The following is a 25,345-nucleotide window of genomic DNA, read 5'->3' as shown; positions in this document are numbered from 1 at the left end:
AACCATCATGCTGTTGTCGACATCAACACAGCTTGCACTCGAAAACACTTTGAGAGACGCTATCGTTTACAAACTCTAAGCATGTCTCAGGTTATTTAGAATAAACCCTTCGGGCAGGAATTGGCAGATCAGGGGATCATGTGATTCCCTATTGTATAATCTGACTCAGGTCAACCGGGCCCCATTTACACTCCCGCCCAGAGTGTGGAGACAAATATCACATTACATCGCTTACATGTGGAATCTAAAAAAAAAAAAATGATCTTTTTTTTTTTTTTTTTTTTTGCTTTTTAGGGCCACACCCATGACATATGGAGGTTCCCAAGCTAGGGGTCTAATCAGAGCTGCAGCCGCTGGCCTACGCCACAGCCACAGCAATGACAGATCCAAGCCATGTCTGCCACCTACACCACAGCTCACGGCAACACTGGATCCTTAACCCATTGAGCAAGGCCAGGGATCAAACCTGAGTCTTCATGGATGCTAGTCAGATTCATTGACCACTGGGCCAGACAGGAGCTCCACAAATGAATCTACATACAAAACTGAAACAGACCCACAGACATAGAAAACAAACTAAAGGTTACCAACGGGGGGGGGGGGGGCGGATAAATTAGGATTAACAGATAGTTAAGTGTGTGTCTGAGATTAACAGATACACACTACTATACATAAAACCGATAACCAACAAGGACCTACTGTATAGTACAAGGAACTATATTCAATACATTGTAATAACTTACAATGGAAAAGAATCTGAGAAAGGATATACATCTATAACTGAATCACTATGCTATAAACTTGGAACACGACACTGTAAATCAACTATACTTTACTTAAAAAGAAAAAAAGAATCTGGAAGAAAAAAAAAAAGCTGGTCCTGCTGAACTGTTCCAGTCTCTGGTTTTACAGTCCATTTTTTTCCGCATTAGATAATTCTCACTGATTTTCATTTGCATTTCTTTGATTACTAGTAAGATTTATTTTTCTCTGTGTGCTGTGGCATCATTAAACCCCACTTTGTGGCTTCAAACAATTGCTGTACCATAGACCACTGTTCAGGACAGGATGGCAGCATCAGCATGGTGTGGAAAGGGAAGGGGCTCTGGGCCACTCCTGCGTGGCCACAGCAGGTAAAGGCCTAGCTAGTGACAAGCAACGGTGGGGGCTGGGCTGAAGGAGGACCATTCCCAACACACCAGCAGAAAGAAAGGTTGTTCTACAGGAGCCTTGATGGTAAATAAATATAGAGCAAGCATCTATTATTATTATTAACTATTATTTTGGAATTACTTCTTTGCCTGAAAAATCAAGGTTAGCTCTTCAAATCCTGGCTTCTCCACTCCAATGCCTTAAGCAGCCACTTAAGCAAAGCTGAGTCATGGGTTGAAGGAGGAGAGAATGTCTGAAATAAACTGGAGGCAGAGCCTTCGCCACAGGGCAGCCTACACGCTTCTGCATTTACTCTGCACACACAGGGCAAACTGTCTGGAGGCAAGAAAGGGGATTTTGGAGTTCCCACTGTGGTGCAATGGATCAGTGATGTCTCTGCAGTGCCAGGACATAGGTTTGATTCCCAGCTGGGCACAGTGGGTTAAAGGATCTGGTGTTGCCACTGCTGCAGGGTAAGTTACAACTTTGGCTCGGATCTGATCCCTGGCCCATGAACCCCATGGCCAAAAAAGATTAAAGGAAGAAGGAAATTCTGATGCTGGGCATCTGCCATGTATTTCAAGCGCTTTATTTCACTCTCTCTTAACTGGGTCTGTGACAATTGCTCCACTTTTTGAGTCTTACCCTTGGACTTGACATAGAGTCTAAAACCTTAAAGCCAGTAGGACTTTTACACAGCTCACCATCTATATCACGTCCAGAGGGGCAGCCACAGGGACCTCCTCTGGGGGAGGGACGTGGGCTTCTGCAGCTCTGGGTGGCTGGTGCTGGCCCGGCTGGAGGGTGCGGGGTTGGGAGATGTCTCAGAGGCCAGTGCCGTGGCTTCCATGGGGACCCTCATAGAACGTGACCCAAAGAGGGCTCTGTCAGCCTTCAAAACAGGATTTGATGACAACAAAAGCAACAAAGAAACTGATCTTCAGCAGCGCCCAGTGTGTTCTGCAGCTAATGGTGCGCAGGCTTCATCCACTACATGGCTTAATACATACCGTTCTCCCTCCTTACAGATCTGTGAACGTCTTCCTGGGGTGCCTGGCTTCACAGGAGGAACCCCACTGTGTGGCTTTCACTCATTTTTTTTTTCTCAATAGACAGTCATTTGCAGGGTAAACGTGTGGTGTGTTAAGTGCCAAGAGGTCCTGAAACCCCAAGGTGCTATTTGTCCACGTACGTGCCATTAGCACCGTCGGAGACAAACAAAGGATGACATAATAAACAGGACAAGCCTATAAAGAGACCATAGCTGCCTGCACCAGTCACAGGGTCAGTTTTCCCATCTACCCAAAAATGTTACGTTATCACCTTAACTTTGTCAAAGCTGCCATTTGTAACTGATCAAACAGCTAGGCACTCTGGGTACATTTTGTTCTATTTGCACAATACACCCAAATCCCAATTTAAGAAAAACACAGGTCCACCTGGGGAATTTTAAATAATCTATTTTCTTTTAAAAGGGTCCACATGACACAGAAAACTATAAAGCATTTATTTCACAAACGTCTAGTTTGTGCATACTATGAGCCTGGCTCTGACAAGTGGACCTGCTCACTGACAGTTCTGGTGAATTTCTCCTTCAGACAAGTTACCAAGGGGAGTATTTACTGGCTTCAGTGTATGACGTCTGTTAGCAGCTAAAATGTGTGCTACTTCATATGGCTTTAAAGCCAAGGATATGTTTTCTAGTATCTTTGAGGAAATAAGCCGAGATCAAATTTTTCTTTTTAAAAAAATGAGACCAATAATTCACGTTAAAAAAAAAAAAAAGCTAACAATGGGGCATTTTACAAAAACACGCTGAACAAGTTAATAGAGGGTGGGAAAAAGATAAGGAAAGCCAAATGGAGGGTGATAGCCCAAATAAACCGTGTTGCCAAGGTCAGTGAGACAAACAGGGTCTTTGTGCAGAATTCCTGGGAGAACAGGTCACGGAGGAGACAGAAGCTACACTTGCAAGCAGCTCCCTGGCATATCAGAAAAAAGACAGCATGACAACAGAACAACTGATAAACAGTGTTTGAGAAATCTCTGAAACATGAATATATCTAAAGGAAAGGAGGCAAATCTATTTGCTGAATGTATGAAAGCTGATGATGAAAATATTAGGGGACCTTTCTGTTCATGCAACGTCCTTTTTGGAAAGTCAAAGCCCCTGGGTATATACCTGGAGGAAACCACAATTCGAAAAGATCCATGCACCCCTACGTTCACAGCAGCCTTATTTACAATAGCCAAGACATGGAAACAACCTAAATGTCCATCAACGGAGAAATGGATAAAGAAGATGTGGTACATATGTATGTATATACAATGGAATACTACTCAGCCAAAAAAAGAACAAAATAATGCCATTTGCAGCATCACGGATGGACCTAGGGATGATGACACTTAGGGAAGTCAGGCAGAGAAAGACAAATATCATATGATATCACTTAAATGTGGAATCTAAAATAATGACATAAATGAACTTATTTACAAAACAGGAAGAGACTCACAGACTCCAAAAACAAGTTTATGGTTACCAAAGGGGAAAGGTGGGGGGGGGGGGTAAATTAGGAGTTTGGGATTAACATATACACACTAATGTACATAAAATAACCAACAAGGACCTACTGTAGAGCACACGGAACTCTACTCAACATTCTATAGTAACCTTTATGGGAAAAGAATCTGAAAAAAAATGGACATATGTATAACGGAACCTTTGCCGTACACGTGAAGCCAACACAACATTGTAAAGCAACTATATTCCAATGTAAAATAAAAATTAAATTTAAAAAATAAAAATTTTAAATTTAAAAATTAAAAAAAAGAAGAGGAGTTCCCGTCGTGGCCCAGTGGTTAACGAATCCGACTAGGAACCATGAGGTTGCGGGTTCGGTCCCTGCCCTTGCTCAGTGGGTTGGGGATCCGGCGTTGCTGTGAGCTGTGGTGTAGGTCACAGACGTGGCTCGGATCCCGCGTTGCTGTGGCTCTGGTGTAGGCCAGCGGCTACAGCTCCAACTGGACCCCTGGCCTGGGAATCTCCATATGCCGCAGGAGCGGCCCAAGAAATAGCAAATGACAAAAAATAAAATAAAATAAAATAAAAAATAAAAAAAAGAAGAAAGGTAAAGCCTATTCAGAAGGGCAGAATCTGCTGTGCTTTTCGACCACAGACGGCTGTGTCCGCTGCAGGGTTATCCTCCCCAAGGCCCTCAGGAGCTGCACCACCTGCGACCCACCAACCAGGTTCAGTACAGCCTGGCTCTACGCCTGCTGCCCTACGGGCAGGAGGAGAGGCCCTCCCTCCTTCACCAACAGAATCCCAAGGCTGATCCCCTGGGGCAGCCTCCAAAGTATCTTTGTGCCTGCAGAGAGCAGGAGGCCCTGGATCCAGAGGTTTCTTCCCATGGGCAGGGCTGCCAGGCTCACAGATGCCCATCACCTTCGAACCCTGGTGTCACGCTCTCCAGAAACCCCTCCCTCTTTGCGATGTGTCTTTACCCAGGAGTGCGATCTGAGCACAAAGGCAGGATGTGTCACTCAAGGACCCCATTCCTTGAGGGGGAAGCTCTTTCCTCGACTGGCAGAGGGACGGGGGCATCTCTCTAGAATCACCCAGAGCCATCAGCCTGGTGAAAGGTATGTGACATGTGTCTAGGTTGGGGTCAGCCATCTGGAGCCACAGAATTTGCTCTTGATCCTTTTTGGGCCTGGAAGCCTCTACAATTTTGCTTTTCAGCGTGCCTGGGTTTGTTCAATACACGACACTGAGTGAATAACCCCTTGAGCACAGGGTAACAAAAAGGCTAATTTTGGAAAGGGGAATTATAAGGTCCAGAGGAGATTAAGACTAAGGTTTAGAGGTTAGCATAAATTAAAATCCGTCAGAAAAGATAAAGCTGTCCTGGGAATGTGATGGATGAAGACCACGCTTCAGCCAAGTTCAATCTGAGCAAGAACAGCAAGCTTCAAGGAAACACACAATGATCCGGTCAGACTGCTGAGGTACCTGCTCGTCACCATGTCACTGTAAATGAGTACAAACCATAAATAACAGAGATTTGGTTGAAATAAAGGACCAGGGAGACTATTTCAGGAGGTTACTGCTTTGCTACTTAAAAACACACACATACACACACAGAGTTCCACTGTGGTGCAGCAGAAACAAATCCGACTAGTATCCATGAGGACGTGGGTTCAATCCCTGGCCTCGCTCAGTGGGTTAAGGATCCGGCATTGCCATGAGCTGTGGTGTAGGTCGTAGATGTGGCTTGGATCCTGCGTGGCTGTGGCTGTGGTGCAGGCCAGTGTCTACAGCTCCAACTCAACCCTTAACCTGGGAACTTCATATGCCGTGGATATGGCCCTAAAAAGCAAAAAATAAATAAAAATACACACACTTAACAAAGGATCTGGAAGATGAATCATAACAAATTACTGTACTTAAGAACAATGGTCAACAGAGGGGTGGATAAAGAAGATGTGGTACATATTCACAATGGAATATTACTCAGCCATTAAAAGGAAAGAAATAACGGCATTTGCAGCAACATGGATGGACCTAGAAATTATCATGCCAAGTGAAGTCAGTCAGATGGTGAGACACCAGCATCATATGCTATCACTGACATGTGGAATCTGAAAAAAGGACACAATGAACTTCTTTGCAGAACAGATACTGACTCACAGACTCTGAAAAACTTACGGTTTCCAAAAGAGACAGTTTGGGGGGTGGGGGGATGCACTGAGGGTTTGGGATGGAAACACTGTAAAATTTGGTTGTAGTGATTGTTGTACAACTATAAATGTAATAAAGTCCCATTGTGGCGCAGTGGTTAACGAATCCGACTAGGAACCATGAGATTGAAGGTTCGATCCCTGGCCTTGCTCAGTGGCTTAACAATCTGGCATTGCCGTGAGCTGTGGTGTAGGTTGCAGATGCGGCTCGGATCCCATGTTGCTGTGGCTCTGGCATAGGCCGGTGGCTACAGCTCTGATTAGACCCCTAGCCTGGGAACCTCCATATGCCGCAGGAGTGGCCCTAGAAAAGGTTAAAAAAAAAAAAAAAAAAAGACAAATAAATGTAATAAAATTCATTAAGTCATTTAAAAAAATAAAAGAAAAAAATTAAAAAAAAAAGAACGACGGTAACTTTAGACATAGGAAGGGGGTGTGGGGCAGAAAGGCAGTTCAAGGCACTCAAGGTTTCCACGTGCACAGGTAACTAGGGACACCGACCTGGGAAAGACACCTGCCCATGAAGGGGACGGAAGGCCCTGGCTCTGGGTCCTCCACATGGAGCCTCCTATACCTGAGCCTGGGGTCAGAGATGAACTCGGAACGGGCAGCGTCCCAGAAAGCTACCTTGCTCCAGTGTCAACAGGCTCTGCACCGGGTCATGGACCATTTTATCAGAAATGGATACAGATTGGAATTCCCGACGTGGCTCAGGGGTAACAAATCCAACTGGGTTTGAGCCCTGGCCTCATTCAGTGGGTCAAGGATCTGGCGTTGCTGTGAGCTGTGGTGTAGGCAGGGAGCTGTAGCTCCGATTCCACCCCTAACCTGGGAACCTCCATATGCCGTGGGCTTGGTGCTAAAAAGCAGGAAAAAAAAAAAAAGGACATGGGTTGCTCCTTTGGGATTGCCAGCAGTTTCCTGCATCACCTTTGAGGTAAGACTTCAAGAGACTTTTTTTTTTTTTTTTTTTGTCTCTTTTTTGCCATTTCTTGGGCCGCTCCCACTGTATATGGAGGTTCCCAGGCTAGGGGTCCAATCAGAGCTGTAGCCGCTGATCTACACCACAGCTCATGGCAACGCTGGATCCTTAATCCACTGAGCAAGGCCAGGGATCGAACCCGCAATCTCATGGTTCCTAGTCGGATTGTTAACCACTGTGCCACGACAGGAACTCTGAGCCTTTTTTTTTTTTTTTTTAAGTTAAGCATAATATGTTTTAGTTTGGATGGCTTTTTTTTTTTTTTTTTTTTAATGGCTGCACCAACAGCATATGGAGGTCCCGAGTCTATGGGTTAGTTGGAACTTCAGCTGCAGGCCTATACCACAGCCAAGGCAATGCAACACCCAAGCCACACCCATGACCTGTGCTGAAGCTTGTGACAACGCTGGATCCTTAACCCACTGAGTGAGGCTAGGGACTGAACCCTCGTCCTCATGGATACTAGTCAGGTTCATAACCATGGTGAGCCATGATGGGAACCCCATAATTTCTTCTTTTCCAAGTTTGTTGGAAGGGATTCATGAGGTGATATATGTAAACTGTTTGGCAGAGTGTCTTAACACAGAAAAATCCCGTTTTTAGCTATGAGTAGTATTATGAACCCAATTAAAATAAATTTTTAGGGTAGTGGAGAAATTCAGAAACCCTTCCTCACCTTGTTCAGGGAAAGTGGGTGAGGGGCAGGCAGGAAAGAGCTAGAGTCTGTCCTCATGTGGGGATTATCCTGTGCTGTCTTCTAAGCTGTACTCAACAGGCCTGCACAATAGCAGGAAGTCACCACGTACGGACTGTCACCGTGAGACCTGCCCCCCCAGCCCCCTACCCGGGAGGCCGGTGGCTAAGGAAGGAGTCACACCCCTTTCCATCACAATGGTGTCCACCGATGTTGAGTTTATTCAAACAAAGCAGAAAGAGCAAGCTGGGACCCATTTTCTCCTGCATGAATCCAATGGGTAAGGCAGATTATTTCAGTGTTTGCCTATTTGCCTCAGTGATAAGGATATATTCTATTTCTACAAAATTAGAATCCTGTCACTGGTGTTGTCCATGAAGTCACCGCCGACAACCCAAACAAACAACCCATCCCAAGTGCCTCATTTGCCCTCACACTTCCATCACCACCATTCCCTTTCCTATATCCACTCAGTCATTCATCAAACACCTGTGGATGCATCCTGGGCCCCCCACCCTGTATTCTGTGGGAGCTCAGCTCAGCACAGGGAGGAGGAGGGGCAGCTGCCAGGGACAGTGGCGTGGGGCCTGAGGGGCCTCTCTGCTTGCAGCGGGGCTAACCAGGGCCCTGACACCTGGGACACAGCCCGGACTTGTCAAGATGTCGACTCAACTCTGGTCCTGGCCCTTTGTCCTTGTCAAGAATGCAGAGAGGGAACAAAGTGACCAGAACCCAAGACACACAGATCTGTTTTAGGCCCAGGTTTCAGATTCCAGCGTCTCTCACTTGGGTGTCTCCCAGCGTGCTAACTAACCCGCTTCTCTAGCTAAAAGAAGAAACCCATCACCAACGGTTCTCCTGGTGATGGCATGGCTGCCAAGACAGATGGGGTTCTAGGCTGTGCTGCTCACATCTGCCCATGGATTCTAGAAGCACCTCCTCACCACTGTCCTTCCTGGAGCCTCAGGTTCAAAGAGCCCAACTTGCTTCTTGTGGGGGGGAACGTGGTGACGGAAGAGCAATGTGGGGGTGTGTGCAGGAGGGAGGACCAGTGTTCGGGTTTCTGGAAGCTTACACCACTGATGAACAGAATGAGGCAGCTGAGAAGAAGGGTTTCCCACGAGACCATGTGGAAATAGGAGGCCTGGATCTTCACGTGGGTTGGTGAGCAGGCTGGCTCACACAATTAATCCATACTTTTCCCTGTGAAGAGGTCCAGATCCCAGTGCCTAACACTTAGGATATGGAGCAAGCGGTGACAAGACAGATACTGTTTGTGGAAGTATAATTCAGTACAGAGAAAGGGCTACATGGAAACAGATGTTAAACTTGAAGCCTTTCTTTTTGGGAAAACCATTATGAGCAGGATATGATTTGAGAGACACTGAAAAAGCCTCTGCGAAGGACCTGTTTACTGTATCCAGTAGCACCATCTAGCACAATACTCACGATCAGACGTCAACCTCCCAAGAGGGGGGCCCAGACCCCCTGTGCCCAGACTGCTAGGCCTCTAATTAGTTACCACCGCCCTGATGACAGGAGATGATTACAAGCTCCTCTCGTGGGTAAACCCGCACAAACTCTACCCAGGGTTTCTGGGGCTAAGCAGAGAGGAGCCTGTTGTGGGACAACTTTCAGATTCAAACCATTGTGGTGTTACGTTATTTTACAGCTTCCTCTGATTATAACATTTCAAAGGAAACCCAGTAAGGAAACGCTGAATGCCTGATAACAGTGCTTTACATGTTTAATGGGAGCTAAGTGTTATTCAGTAAGGGCTACTTGCCTTTAAGCCTGCAGTTTCCTCCACTTATAGATAAGGGCCAGCTTTTCTCCTTTGCCTGTTTCCTTTGTTTCCCCTTAATACGTACATCTGTGTGTGTGTGTGTGTGTGTGTGTGTGTGTGTGTGTGTGTGTGTGTATTTTGGCAAGTCACTTTGGAACAAGACAGCGTGTGCAGAAATAATTGAACATGGTGCAAAGAGATGAACTCAAAGTCTACTTCTCATCACAAGCTTTGAACACAAATGCAAACGCAAGTTTTCAGACACACCCTTTTTACGTGGCTGCAGGGAGGATGGAGAGGCCACAGAGAAGACCAGAGTTAGTATCTGTTGTTGGTTATACGGCGAAAGTTAGGACACAATAAAAACCGAATATTAAATCATCTTCTGTCCAGAACGCTGGCTGTCTGCAGTTTTATAGACATTCTCCATCTTCCTGCTATAAACCTATGAACACTGTAGTGACATCTGGCAGGACCTGTGACTTTTCTTCTGTACCATGTGGGTGACGTGCACGCAAGCCTGCAACGGTCTGACCATGCATGTCGATTACCTGAGACTATGTAGGAGGGTTTTAGCACCTGGGTGAACCCTCTGTGGAGTGAATGACTTTGGGGGAGAAATGCCAAGGTTTTAGGGACACGAGATGAATGGTCTGGGAAGAGAAAATAGGCTTGGGGTGCACGGTCTGCCCCCACCCCCACCCCAGGCCCGGAAAGTGCCCTGATCCAAAGTCCCTCTACCCAGAGCAAGTGAGGCTCAGACACCCCCACCGTCCAGCCCTCCCCACACTGCCCGGAACAGGGCTGACATGCTCACCATGGCCAAGCATCCAGAGCTGCTCCAGACCATGGGTTCTTTCTCTCAAAAATGTAAACTAAGGGGAGTTCTCACCATGGCTGGGAGGGTTAACAACCCAACTAGTATCCATGAGGATTCAGGTTCGATCCCTGGCCCCACTCAGTGGGTTAAGGATCTGGTGTTGCCTTGAGCTGCAGTGTAGGTCATACATAGAGCTCGGATCTGGTGTGGCTGTGGCTGTGGCGTAGGCTGGCAGCTGCAGCTCCAATTAGACCCCTAGCCTGGTGACTTCCACATGCCGCAGGAGCGGCTATAAAAAGAAAAAAAATGTAACTAAGTCACGGGCAGGAGCCATCGGGGGCTCTGGAGCTGGACCACTCAGTAGAGGCAACAGCAGGACAAAGTCCCCGTGAGCCAGAGTTACTGGGAAGTGGGACCTGTGGGTGAAGGAAGAGGCTGGTCAGCAGAGCAGCAGTGCAGGGAGATGCAATGACAAGGGACAATGTGGACAGAGATTGAGAGGGTCCCACAGGGGACAACTCACAGCCCAAGGCTTCGGCTGACCCACTCACCTTGTTGCTCAGTTTCATCATCCCCACCTGGGAGGAGCCCCAGGCTCCCAGGTCCTGCCCATGGCTGGGCTCGGGCGCAGTGACAGCCCCACACAGCCTGCGGCCTCATGTAGGTGACACACAGAGAACCCACAAAGGGGGGAAATATTCCTGCAGGGACCAGGCAGCCCAGAGGGTCTGCACAGCCTGTGATCTTTACCTCCTCCCCCTCCTCGCTGCTCCCCCAAGGTCAGCAGGTTTCAAGGAAGCCACCAACTGTACCACCTCTCCCATCCCACACCAGCCAATGACCCGGAATGCTCAGCACCCACAGGCTGCCCTGGCTGACACGTACTAGGTCTGCTCCAATGAACTCACATTACAAAAATGTGTGAGTGTTTAAGAAATGCAAAACTCTCTAATAGGTTGCGCAAACCCAGAGCTGAATTAGCAGTGGTGTCGGCTTCAGGAAGCTGGAAGCCCTGGGGACCAGGAGAAGGTGCTCAGGAGCCTGGGGCAGAGAGCATCTCAACTGGAAACCAAGGAAGCCGGCTGGCGAGGGGGGTTTCCTGTGGGGATGGGGGAGAAGTCCGGTGCTTCCCGGTGGGTCAGAGCAGGGAGCCCGAGGTGGCTCCATGTAGATGGCACCTGGGGACAGGAGGGGGTGTGCATGGGGCCGGAGGAGGCCTGCAGGGCCCATGAGAGAGCTGGGGGTCGATGGTGCAGGCAGCAGGGCTGCAGTCAGGGTTCCCAGCCCATCATCTGGGCCTTGCACCCTCATCAAGTTACCAGCCCTGAGACAGACAGCACCACACATCAGACAGAGCTTTAGAAAATGATCCCTCTATGCAAAAAAACCTTAAAAACAAAAAGATAAAGATAAACTATGCAAAACGAGAATGGTCTCCCCACTTGGGCCAAAAGACTTCTCAGCAAGGTCAGCTGGTCCTCCCCCTTCTCTCATCCCTAGAACTCAGAGTCACGTGACCTGACGACCGGGAGAGCTCAAAGCACAGCCTCTTCACCCACTTAGGAAACGTGGACCCTGCAAGTTTGGGAACCGAGTCATGGCTCCAAGTCCATATTCTTTTTTTTTTTTTTTTTTTTTAAGATACTCTGTTCTAAGATGATGCTAATTATCAGTGGGAAATAAGTCCTATCATTCTCACCCAGGAATCCTGATGTTCCAGCCACGCCCCAGATGATGTATGACACTGCCCATCTGTGTGGCCCTGGCCAGCATGCACTGGGTAGCGTCGGCGTTATGACATGGCTCTGATCTGGGAGGACAGATGCGGTTCCTAGGCAGCTCCCCAGACAGGAAGAGGTGCAAACGCAAGCAGGCAGGGTGGGGAGGAAGTGACCGGGTCCTAGCGAAGGCAGGACAGGAGCTCAGAAAAAAGGCACCCCTTTCAAACTGGGCAGGAGAGTGCAGCTGGGCTGGGCTTTTCTCCACGGTGGCACCAAGTGGCCCTTACAGAGTCACTGCCACCCTCTGGGCTTCACACTCTTGGCTATGAAATAAGGACATTGCTGCCCCTCCCCCTGCACTCCCCCTCCACCCCGCCATCCTAGCCAGTTCCCTTTTGGCCCCCGTGGCTTTCCAAACTGCTCTGACCACCACCCTGCCCGGCTGTGCACAGGGCACTGATGGCTGGCCTGTGGTGAGGAGACACGCTCAAGGGTGGATCTTAACCCACCAAGCAGGCAAGACCAGTCACCCCGGGGTGCTGGGGTTGCATAGGGCATCCAAGGCCCCATCTAGATCAAAGCGCAGCCTCTTCACCCACTTAGGACATGTGGACCCTGCATGTCCGGCTCCAGACCTAGAGCCTAGCCGGCAGCGTCACTGTGGGGGCCAGGCCAGGCTGCAGGACCACGGCCGCCCTGTCCAGTGATGGAAGGCTGGGACATGGCCAAGTACCACAGATTCATCCAGAGTCAGAAACCCCACCAGCCAAAGAATTGGATGGATTTCTTTTTCTTTACATTTTTAAGCTTTAACTACAAGCACCTATTTATTTCCTCTCAAAGCACTTTTCTTCTAAAAGAGAAAAAATAATTCTCCTCCCATCTAACTTTCCATTTGCCTCCTGTCATCTACTGGTCACTAAAGAAAGAAAACATCTTTCCATTTCAACCCAGGACACAGGGCATCTGGTCTCTGAAGCTCTAGGTGCTGGCATGGATCCTTGCAAACATGTATGCAGTTTCTCTTTCTACCCTGCAAGGCGACCTGCGTCCCCAAAACTTCTCCTTAGCTCCCAAAGTAACCAGCCAACTAACCAGCCAGAAGTGCCGGGCGGTAGGGGGGTATGGCCAGATCTGTCAGAACTCTGTCGTGTGCATGCAGACTTCCCAGTGCTGCACCTAAACCATCTGAGTGTTTCACTAACGACGGAAAGCAAGCTGCTCACAGGTCTGGGGGCCCAGTGAGCTGTGGATGGGTTGGGAGCCTCACTGCCCATAGGGAATTCTAAAGTGGCTTCTACTGCCTCCCACCTGGGACCCAACTCCAATCTCTGATCCAGCCCTTTATTTATTTATTCATTTTTCCTTTAGGGCCATACCATGGCACATGGAGGTTCCCAGGCTAAGGGTCAAATAAGAGCCACAGCCACAGCCACCGGCCTAGCCACAGCCACAGCAACGCGGGATCCAAGCTGTGTCCACCACCTACACCAGAGCTTGCGGCAACGCCAGATCCTTAACCCACTGAGGCCAGGAATTGAACCCGCGTCCTCATGGATACTAGCAGCATTCTTAACCCGCTGAACCACAATGGGAACTCCTGATCCAGCCCTTTAAGACTGGGACAGAGCCTATGTGACACATTCACCAGGATTCCATGGCCACTCACCTCATCAGAAACTAAATCCTCTGCCTCTCAAAGCTGTTACAAGTGTGGAGGAATGAATGAATGAATGAATCTCGGGCACATACTGAGCCCGCTGTGTGAGCTGCTCTGCAGCAAGCTCTGTAGGGAACACAGCAGGGGGAGCAGCAAGGCACAGCCTCCGTTCTCTGAAAGCCAAGGGACTAGAAGCACGGAGGCACCGTAGGATCAGGCACGAGTTTGTTCGGTAGCAACACAGGCTGCCCTAATGCTCCAACCATCTCATCTACAAGTTCCCTCTTCCAAAATCCATGGTGGGCGTGCTTTTCAGGGACCAAGGCAGCAGTGGACACAAGGGGGAGTTGTGAAGGGAGCAGGTAGCTCAAGTCCTTCCCCATCCTGGGGGAACCTGCCCCACCCATGACAACCCCTGCCCCACTAGAGCGGTGGTTCTGACTGGAAGCCACAAACCAGCCTCTACCGCCCTGGGCGTGAAGCAGGCCCTCACTTTGCTTGCCCTCGATAATCAAGGTGTTGAATGCTCTGACTTATGAGAGCAAAATCCCTCCTGTTTTTACCTGAAAGCTGTCGACCAACAAGGACGACCATCCCTGTGAAAAGCTGACTGTGGAACTGGGGAGCACTCATTCCTTTTCTTTGGACTGGACTCACACTCCTTTTTGTTGGTATGTTGCTTTCCCCTAAAGAGAGGTCTCTGCTCCTATTTGTCTCCTTGGCCCGTTTTGTGCCAGTTACACATGCTCTTGGGCAGGCAGAGCCCCCTTCCCAGCCTGAGCCGGGTCCCAGCACAGCACTGAAGACAAACCCAGTTTTATGAAGTGATGACAAAGGCTTCCTCTGGGTTGAAGCTGCCTGGCTGGGGCGGGGGAGAGTCCTCTCCTGTGCTGGCTCTGTAGCCAGCTGCCTAAATTCCCTTGTTTACCTCCCTCCCTGTCCCCAGGCCAATCCGCCCCCTTTTTCGTTGTAAGAAAACACCCACAGACGCAGCTGTATTCAGATGGGACCCCCACGCTCGGGCTGGTGTGTGAGCGTAAGGAAAAGATGAGTTGGAGGCCAATGGAATTATAGGAGCATATGAGGTTTTCTTTTGCACAAGTGGAGGCAAATACAGACCTCTTTCAACTCTTGTCATGTGCAAAATATTGAAACACGTGAATAAGAAAGCCTGGCGTGCTGGGAATATGGGCCTGATCTAAACTACCTCCTGCAGAAGTTTTAAGTGATTCCTGGATGCTGAGGAGATATGAAGAGGTTAGAAGGGAACAAAGCAGCTGAGATTAAAACGCTGCATTGGGGGCACAGAATTCATTTACTCGCCACGGCTTCCTAAAGGCTTGCTGCACCAGGCCCTGCACTAAGCGCTTCTAGAACATTCCAGATACTCCACCAAAAAGAGCATTTTGGTCCCTCCACCTCCTCTCTGTCCCATGCCCCAGGATGTGCTAACACACCCACTGCCATGTCCTCAAGTCACAGGGGCTGGTGACGTCACCAGGGAGCTTACCCGGGCTCGGCAATCCTGGCAGCAGCAGTGCTCGGGGGCTCCCCATGGACCCTCAGCCCGCGGCGGTGGCTTTCGGAGTCGCTCAGTCGCCCTGGCCCCGGGGAGGCCGGGCCCCGGGGGAGGCTGGCAGGGCCATCCTCACAGCCATTGGGCAGGCCGGGGCCTGCTCGCACCCTGGTCCTCGTCTGCTGGCGCCCTTCGCCGTCCTCCTCTTGTGGCGCTGGGAAGCTTCTCGATAGCTTGTACCCGTGAGAGACGAGGAGGTCCTCTACGCTGTACATGGTGCATGGGCCGCCTCCACGTGCCGCTGCGACTGTTGTGGTGGAAGGTCCCAGGCTGCGGGGACAAGGAGACCATCTGTGAGCTGGCGCCTCCTCCTCCCCTCTGGACCCCAGGCCCTACTGATGGTGGCTTCCCCATCTCATTCCAGGAGAGGGTGCAGGAGAGGCTCTGGGGGAAGTGGCCCCATTCTGGGACCCCGCCCCCTCAGGTGGCTGCCTCTCACAGGAGAGTCCGGAATAGTGTTTAGCCAGACATAATGAAGGGTGTCCCCCAGCCCCCCACCCAGACATCTGAAGACAACACACACAGGACAGTGGACAAAGTAAACACAGATAGGAAACCGCAATGATTGCTCCGTGTTGCTAAAAAGAGAAACAACCAGCGTCCAGCTGAATCATAATTCTACAGCCCTGCTTTCATCTCGGCGACAAACCTTTTGCTTCAAAAGGGTAGAGTGAGGTCTTTCATCGACACGGGGCCATGACATGCTTTGGTGGAAGCAATTTGGGTGGGTAACCGGCCGTTGGAAAGAGACCTTAAGTTCTGAGGTTCACAATAAGACAGGCTGACCAAACCCCCACACCCAACCCCCAGCACAATCCCAAACTTATTTGGGATTATGCTTTTAATCAAAACTCAAGGAGTTCCTGCTGGGGCAGTGGGTTACGAACCCAACTAGTATCCATGAGGATGCAGGCTTGATCCCTGGCCTTGCTCACTGGGTTAAGGATCCGGCATTGCTGTGAGCTGTGGTGTAGGTTGCAATGTGGCTTGGATTTGGAGTGGCTGTGGCTGTGGTGTAAATCAGCAGCTGCAGTTCCAATTCAACCCCTAGCCTGGGAACTTCCATATGCCACAGGTGCGGCCCTAGAAAGAAAAAAATAATAATAATCTCAAAACTTTTGAGAGTCAAACTTCCCCCAATATAGCCTGGGGAAATGGTTTGCCTCTCTGAGCCAAGGGTGTCCACATCCAAATCCTGCCATAGTACATTAATTCAACAGCAGCAACTTCCCCAAACTGTCCTAAGATAATGGCACCAACCAGGAAGAATGCAAAAGGACAAAGGGACAGAAACCTACTGGAGAGCACACGTGTGCCAAGAGGTGGGGCTGCCATTTTTACTTTTACTCAAGAGAATCTTCTTTCCTGCGCCTGTTGCTCAGAAGGTGGGAGGCGGTGTGGGCAGACAGACCCTGCTGCCTCCTCGGGGGCCACGATGCTGGCCTGGGCCAGCAGTACACGAAAGCTGGGCCTAGAAGAGCCAGACCAGCTCTGGCCCCACTTGGCTGTTGGACGGAAATAGCCCAGTGGCAGCCCCTGCAAACAATGGCCAGGAAATGCCTGCCGGCCTGGGTGCAGGTGAAAGGCGGGTGCATGTGCTTCCTGACAGCTCACAGTCCTGCTGACTGTGCATGTCCTCGACCTCATCATACACTTGATTCCGGCAGCGGCAAAGTCTCCATGGTCAGCACGGAGGGCATCAAACTTTGGAAATCTACAGTTTTCCACTAGGTTTGACATCTTAGGGGAACTTCAAGGGCTCTACAGTGTCTGTACTAGTAGAGCGGTCTCCATGGCAACCTGGCCATTCCCGAAGCTCCTCCTATGCGTCCCCCAGGGGGCTTATGTGACATAGACACAGAAATGGAAGGACCAGAGAGGCAAGCATTTGTTCCTTAATTCCCCTGAGCAAGCCCCTGGACTGGGGGAACATACAGGCAAGGACTCTGTCTGGTTCTGTGCTATGTCTGTCCCCCAAACCCAGCACATAGTATGCTCTCAATAAATCATTGTTCAGTGAAAGCAAGGTGGGAGGAAGGGACATCTGAGCTAGGTTTTGAAGAATGACTAGGAGTTTACTACCTAAACTGCATGAGCATGTGTATGAGACAGGGAATTGGCATTTAAAATAGATTTGGCGGACTTCCCGTTGTGGATCAGCGGGTTAAGAACCTGACATAGTGTCTATAAGGATGTGGGTTCAAGCCCTGGCCTTGCTCAGTGGGTTAAAGATCTGGTGTTGCTGTGAGCTGCAGTGTAGGTTGCAGATGCAGCTTGGATCTGGTGTTGCTGTAGCTGTGGTGTAGGCTGGCAGCTACAGCTCTGATTCATTCAACCCCTAGCCTGGGAACTTTCACATGCCACAGGTGTGGCCTTAAAAAGAAAAATAAACAAATAAAATAAAATAAAATAGATTTGGTTATCTCATGGGTAAAGAAATGATGTGACAGAATCCTGGTAGCACAGACCAGAGTCCCGAGACTCACTGGCTCAATGTCACACACCCAGTCAACACTACATTTATTGAAAGTGAGAGTTTAGGTTCGAGGACACGTGGTTTCTCTATGTTACCACATCAGGCTCTTTAAAAGCAAAGTAAAGAGCACTGCACCCCAAATGGCCACCCAGTTCACAGAGGAGCACCCAGAGTCCACCACAGAATCCATTGTTAGAATGGCAAGTAGTAATGACCTTTAAGAAAAACATCCATGGTGGAGTTCCCGTCATGGCTCAGTAGTTAACAAATCTGACTAGGAACCATGAGGTTGCGGGTTCGATCCCTGGCCTTGCTCAGTGGGTTAAGGATCCAGTGTTGCCGTGAGCTGAGGTGTAGGCCGCAGACGTGGCTCAGATCTGGCGTTGCTGTGGCTGTGGTGTAGGCCAGCGGCTATAGCTCCGATTAGACCTTTAGCCTGGGAACCTCCATATGTTGAGGGAGCAGCCCTAGAAAAGGCAAAAAGACAAAAAAAAAAAAAAAAAAAAAAAAGAAAGAAAGAAAAACATCCATGGGTCACTGTCCTAGTTAGGTGGCAGGGTCTGCATGGTCAGTATATTCAGCAAACCCCTAAGAGGCATGAAAGTAGGCCCAGCCATAAACATCTTTCAAAAAAGATTCAGGAGCTCCCACTGTGGGGGATCAGCAGCATCTTGGAAGTGCTGGGATGCAGGTTTGATCTCCAGCCCTACACAGTGGGTTAAGGATCCAGTGTTGTTGTAGCTGCAGCTTAGGTTGAAACTGTGGCTTGGATCTGGTCCCTGGCCCAGGAACTCCATATGCCGCAGGGTGGCCAAAATGGGAAAAGAAAAACATTCAAACTTGGAAGAGCTGTAACTTGACTTTATAGGTCTGAGGTCAAAAGTGTATTGATCTGGGGGGGCGGTGGCGGGCGGGGGGGGCACCTAACTTGCTTGGTCTCACAGAGGCCTGCAGCTTCTGGGGAGCAGGAATACTCCAGTTTCTGCACAAGGGCCCTGGGAGGGGATGACCACAGGCCCCACCACTGGATGAGGCGCCCAGCCCTGTCCAACTCTCAGGGGACCTCTCTCCCTCAGGCTGACACTCGACCCCTCCTTGACCCCGATGCAGAGCCTGGGCGTCCACACCCAGGCCACACATTACCTCTCGCCCCAGACGGATTTCTCAACAGCCACACAGCTCTTCCAATCCTTTTGTATCCTGCTTCCTCTCTGTAGCATCCTTATCTCCCACAGATGGGACAGGTGCCTTAAGAGGTAGGGCGTGCCCATCCCTAAAACATCAATTGTGGAGTTCCTGATGTGGTGAAAAAGGATCAGTGGCATCTTGGGAGCACTGGGATTCAAGTTTGATCCCTGGACTGGCACAGTGGTTTAAGGATCTGGCATTGCCGCAGCTTGCGGGGCGGCCAAAAAAAGGAATCAATCAAGCAGTCAATCAAACATCCATCCCTGAGGCCACCTGGAGGGGACACCAACGCTCAGAGAGCAGATGGGCATCCACTGAGTTGCCAGATGAAAAGCTGGTCCTTGTAAAGCTTCTTCTTAATCCTGAGCGGCAACATTCCAAATCGACAGTATTCAAAGCCATCATTCAACACACCCGCCTACCCAAGGGGTGCTGTTATGACAATCACACACCCAAATCGGACAGAAATGCAAGTTATCATAACATGAAATCTCACAATGTCGAGAGATATGTGTTGACCCTTGAACAACACAGGGGTTGAGGTGTCGACACCCAGGTCACCAAAAATCAGAGAAAACTTCAGAGTCAGGCATGGGGTCCTGTACATGGGGTCCCCCCTACTATTCTTTGCCCCATATATTCCTCAAAGTAAGTCCATCATTTCAAAGACACAATTTAGAAAGCCGTTTAAAAACTACCCACCCAGAAATGAACCTGACTAGTATCTATGAGGATGCGGGTTCCATCCCTGGCCTCACTCAGTGGGTTAAGGATGTCATGTAGCTGTGAGCTGCAGTGTAGGTCGTAGATGCGGCTCAGATCTGCTGTTGCCATGGCTGTGGCATAGGCCTGCAGCTGCAAGTTCCCCTAGCCTGGGAACTTCCATATGCCACAGGTACGACCCTAAAAAAAAATAAATAAATAAATAAAATGAAAATAAATTAAAAAATGAAAACCACCTGCCCAATAAAACCTGACAGCCTGGTAAAGGGACACAAATCCTGGGTCGGGGGGGTTGGGGGGAGTCTCTTTCTCTGGGTGGCGCAGAGGCAGCTGTTTGGTTCATCTCAGGAGGAAGCTGCCTGCAGACTTTCTCCTGCCACATAGCGGTGAGAACGCAAGCACAGTCAGGAGGCTGTGGGCTGTCACGGCCAAAAAGCCCAGCTTCCCATCCTGCCTGCTGCTCAGCAAATGGCCTTTACCAAGTGATGCAACTTCCAGGCCTCAATCTTCTAATCTATAAAAGAGATGGAGCTGCCACTTATTCCAAAGAAAAGTACATGGTTTCCAGTAACTATCAGGATGTCAGGACCGTGATTTCCATCAGAATCTGTGGCGTTGCTGGATTTTACCAGAGAGAAATCAGGGCTCCACCCAGCCCCCAGCTCAGAGAACTTTTCATCCAGCTACACAACTCGGGTTGAGAGAGATGAGCCATTTGATTAAAGCAAACTTTGTAGGACAGTTTCTAGAAAGAAGTAAACCTGGATTTAGAACAGGTCTTTTTATACAGAGGGCATTTGTGCTGAGTGTACAATACACCCCCAAATAGTTAAGCTAAAGGCAAACGTTTGCTTTTTCGCCCTCATGTTCTCTTATTAAAATGCATACTTACAAGCATCAAAACTTATAAAGTAATTGAACAGTGAAGGAAACAAAAAACTAAAGACTACAGAAGTCTGGGTTCAACCCACAATTCTCTTGCTTGCTGGACAGGACTGGTTTAAATTAAATTAAATTCATGAGATGAGGCCCAAAGAGAAATGCATATTGCACACCGGCTCTAATTTAGGTGGTTTAAAGGGGGTGAGGGTAGAGGAATAACAATGCTGAATGGCCAGGCTGCCTGAATTGGGTTTTTTGTTTTTGTTTTTTTTCAGTCTTTTTGTCTTTTTTTTTTTAGGGCCGCACCCACAGCACATGGAGGCTCCCAGGCTAGGGGTCTAATGGGAGCTGTAGCTGCCAGCCTACGCCACAGCCAGAGCAACACCAGATCCGAGCCATACCTGCAACCTACACCACAGCTCACGGCAACACAGGATCCTTGACCCACTGAGTGAGGCCAGGGATCAAACCTGCAATCTCAAGGTTCCTAGTCAGATTCGTTTCTGCTGCGCCACGATGGGACTCCTCCTGGGCTGGGTTTTTTGATTGATTCCTGACATCACTAGGTTGTTCCATTACTTTTTTCCCCCTTGAGAATGCTTGTGAGAGGTGGAAAGATGCTCAAAAACTCACCAGTAGATGCAGAACAAATTCACCAAGAACATTTTCCAATCCGTGGTCCACCTACCCTGCCCCTCCGGCCACCGCCCCAATAAACTCTCTTGCCAGAGCAGAGGGAAGAGCTGTTCTGCGATCCCAGAATAGCAGCACATGAAAGACAGCATGGACCAGCTACTCTGTTAGCTGCCTGGCACACTTTATTTCATTTTCTGCTCCCAGTAAACGTCCTGATGTAGGTATAAATGTCTCCATTTTACAGCCAAGAAAACCGAGACTGAGAGTCCGAGGTTACCCAGCTTGTAAGCACAGATCCAAGGGTCAAACCGAGGTCCATCTAGCTTCAAAGCCTGTGCTTCTATTTTAGGCTCCATATTTCCTTCCTTAATAGCAACAGAAGTTTCCTAATTTATAAAATAATGCATAAATATAAACAAGAAAGGATAGATATGGGAGCATGAAGATGAAAAACGGTATTTTCATTTTCCTTTTTTGGCCACACCCACAGCTTGGGGAAGTTCCAGGGCCAGGGGTGGAACCCCCACCATAGCAGTAACCAGAGCCACAGAAGTGACAACTCGGATCCTTAACCTACTGAGCGACCAGGGAACTCCCAAAAAAACTGTATATTTAAAAGGAAAAATTTCTTTATTCTCTTGGATTAGGATGGCCCTATGACATAATTCTTTCCTTGTACACTCCAAGCACATACGCACCATGCACACGCATGTACACGCACACACACAATGGCTGATGCCTCACTTGACTGCAATGTCTTGATGGCGATATCAGCATTGATTTCTAAATATTCAAATACTCGGTAATACAATTCATTCATGAATACACCATGCGCTGCTTTGTGACCCAGCAGACCTCTTCAATCATTTTGGATTTGAGGCTGTCAGTGATCTGGAGTTATCATAAAACCTGCTGTGTAGAGCCAAAAAAGCAGACAAACTACATGTATGAGAAATGGAAGGAGGAGGTTGTAATTTTCAAAAAAAAAAAAAAAACTAAATTCTAAAAGAAAAAACACTAATAGGGTCTGGACTTAAATAAGGGGACAGTGGGAACCACAGAAGGGTTTAGGCAGATAAGGAAAAGGAGCTTTATGGTGAATCTGGCCAGAGAGTGGAGGATGAGTGTGGTCAGAACAAGGCAGAGGCAGACAAATCCTTTTAAGTCCCCTCTGTTGTAACGTGCAGGAGTGGTAGCATGGGGGAGGTCGGGGAAGGAATTAACAAGAGTAACTTTCAAGGGAAGACGTACAGCGGGTTTTAGTCTTGGTGACTGAGGTAATGGTCCATTCATTACGAGAAGCACAGAAATCAGAAAAAACTCTTGGTGGGAGACGGGAGATCATGTGATTTGGATTTAACCAACTAATTCCTGCAAAATTGTTCTTGTGCCCAAGTCATTTTCGAATAGATTTTCATGAGAACTTTTGTCCTTTCCAAAGGAGCCCTGAATGAGCCCATGGAAAGTCCTCTCGCCGCTGTGTGGCCGCCTCCTAAGTCCTGTCAGCATTAGCCATATCCTTCAGGTGAAGGGATGAGCGAGTTAGGAAGCCACTGCTAACAAACCACACGCATTTGAGTATGGTGGTGAGTTGCCCACCTGCCACTGGAGGGATGAATTTCCATCCTCCAGATTGTTCCACAAATGTGTGCTGAGCCTAGATGATGCATAAGGGAACAGGGGAGAATCTACAGGCTTCAGCCTTCTCCTGAAAAAGCCAAATAAGAAGGCTGAACTAGAGTTTCTTCAGGGTCTTTCTGGCTTGAGAAATCGCCCCTCTTTAGCCGTTTCTGCCCTGTGATGAACAGCATGCCTTTTCAAGTCAGCTGGCCGCAGTGAAGGGAAAACAGCTCGTGGCTGTGACACAGAGCAAAGCTAACTGGGTCATAGGAAGACAGACCCTCTGACCTTGACCTCATTAGTCACATCCATATCAAGGCCAACCAAGAGAGCCACACGCTGCTGAGAGGAGGAAGACGAGGGGAGGCCAGGGAGTGCCGTGTCCAGCATCTTCCATCCTAGAGCCCTGAGAGGGGGCAGTGCCCCCTGACTGCAACCTGCTTTGCTCTGGATGCACAGGCCCTGGGCTCTGAGGTGTTATTTCCACCATGGTCTTCTCATCGCTAGAGCTTGAGACTGGCAAGTGAATGTTACCTAATAGGCACCCCTGCCTCCTCCCTTCCCATTTGTAAAAATATTTTTCTTTTCATATTTATGGTGATTAGACTCCCCAAGACAGAGAAATGAAACAAAATATTAATAAACTCATTAAATCAACCAGAACTTGTCTTCCTTTATAACATTTGCCTAGAAGTGAAAACTAAGAAACATCCAATTAAAAATATGAAACAAATGTGCACCCTCGCCTGTCATCAAAGAAAGATATGCAAATTAACCCAAAATGCCATTATTCACTTCTCAAATTATTGAAGCTTTTAGAAAGCAGTACCTGTTGTTGATGAGGGCCTGGTGAGTGAACTACAAGGATTCTCCCATTTGTGAGTGTTTGAATGTGTGTCTGTGTGTGTGTGTGTGGGGGGGGGTTCTGGAGGTAAATGGCTATTTTTTTTTCTTAAAAATGATTGTTATAAAATCTTTAAAAATCTGAAACCCTATGGACTAATCTCACTTCTTGGGGCCCTAATGAAATAATCAGAGATACATACAAAGTTTTTTGTTTTTTGTTTTTGTTTTTTGTCTTTTCTAGGACCGCTCCCGCAGCAATATGGAGGTTCCCAGGCTAGGAGTCTAATGGCAGCTGTAGCTGCCAGCCTACGCCACAGCTACAGCAATGACAGATCCAAGCCATGTCTGCCACCTACACCACAGCTCACGGCAACACCGGATCCTTAACCCACTGAGCAAGGGCAGGGATCGAACTGCAACCTCGTGGTTCCTAGTCAGATTCATTAACCACTGCACCACGATGGGAACTCCCATACAAAGTTTTATATAAGGTACTTACCCAAGTTTTAATTATGATAATTTTAAAAACTATGCTAAATGTTCATTTAAGGGATGGCTAAAAAATTCCAGTGCATCCTCATGGTAGACTCTAATATGCATACACATGTGTAAAATTATGTTTTCAGATATATAATGGCACAGGAGAAAATGCTCATGGTGCCCTGTTAAATAATGACAGGATACAGAAGCCTAGATTCAATGTATAATAATACATATTTAATTTTTATATGTACACAGTGTGGCAAAAAACACCAAGAATAAATATGCCAAAATAGCAACAGTATCACTGGATTCTGAGAGTTTTTAAAAATGTCCTTATTTATACTTGACTATATTTTATAATGCTCTCATGAAATGTATTAGATTCAACTACATGAAGTTGTCATTCTGAAGATAAAAAATTGTCAAATATTGGCACTTTCTTATGCTTTCTTTCTTTCCATATTTATTTTGACCATGCTCGTGGCACCTGGAAGTTCCCAGCCCAGGGATCAAACCAGTGCCACAGCACCAACCTGAGCCACTGCAGTGACAATGCCAGATCCTTAACCCACTGAGCCACAAGAGAACTCCTGTACTTTAACTTTATATTTCATCATCAGGAAAAAAACAAAAACAAAAACCTTAAAAACAAAAAGCTTCTTAAGTAGGATTAGGAAAATGTACCTTTGAAATCATATCACATATATGAAAGACTCAATGAGAATAAAAGAAACAAGGAAGAAAAGAATAAATGAATAGTAAATTACCTAAGGTCTGCAAGATCTAGTATACAGTACCTGTGTCTTATCTGCTACAAAGATACTTAACCTGATTCTAGTAGGCTTAAAATCACATTCTGCTGATAAAATTGAATACAAGATTACAAGCAGCACTCTAAAGGTCGTAATGAGACACTGTTACTAGATTTGTTAGACAATGTCTAGAAAAACCTAAAACTTCTCAGTCCTATTCACTGACATTCCATACTTGAGATGTAATTAGTCCCTCAAATTGTTGGCAGTTGACTATAAATATTTCTTCAACTGACAATTCTTCGGTCTAATGTTATGATAAATATATAACAAAGTACTCTCTTTAAACAAGAGGTATAGCCAAGACACAAAACAAACCAGACTGAAGCATGTTGCTAAACGATGCATGGATTTTTAATCCTTTCTACAGTTTTGTTCTGTTTGTGTGTGGGTTTTTTTTTTTTTTTTTTTTTTTGATGGTAGAACCATGCATTTCATGATGAGCAAGAGGTTTGCCATTTCCCTTTCCAGTCTTAATAATTAAATAAAGAACTCAACAGTTCCAGTTCACATTCTGGGACGGTAAGTTCTCACACTGTCATCACCAT

General features: G+C 47.9%; 1 protein-coding gene across 3 annotated transcripts in view; it reads right to left on the bottom strand.

The window, feature by feature from the left end:
- The window catches only part of JCAD (junctional cadherin 5 associated), an 85,774-nt gene that overhangs the window by 13,998 nt on the left and 46,431 nt on the right, over positions 1-25,345 (bottom strand). For all 3 annotated transcript variants that reach the window (XM_021064743.1, XM_003130706.6, XM_005668090.3), the window contains exon 2: positions 15,066-15,401. In XM_021064743.1, coding sequence (XP_020920402.1) covers positions 15,066-15,346 — 281 coding nt within the window. In that variant the 5' untranslated portion in view covers positions 15,347-15,401. The remainder of the gene's footprint in view (positions 1-15,065; positions 15,402-25,345) is intronic.

This window comes from Sus scrofa, chromosome 10, assembly GCF_000003025.6.
Source record: "Sus scrofa isolate TJ Tabasco breed Duroc chromosome 10, Sscrofa11.1, whole genome shotgun sequence".
Classification (NCBI taxonomy): Eukaryota; Metazoa; Chordata; class Mammalia; order Artiodactyla; family Suidae; genus Sus; species Sus scrofa.
This window is presented reverse-complemented; position numbering and strand designations above follow the sequence as displayed.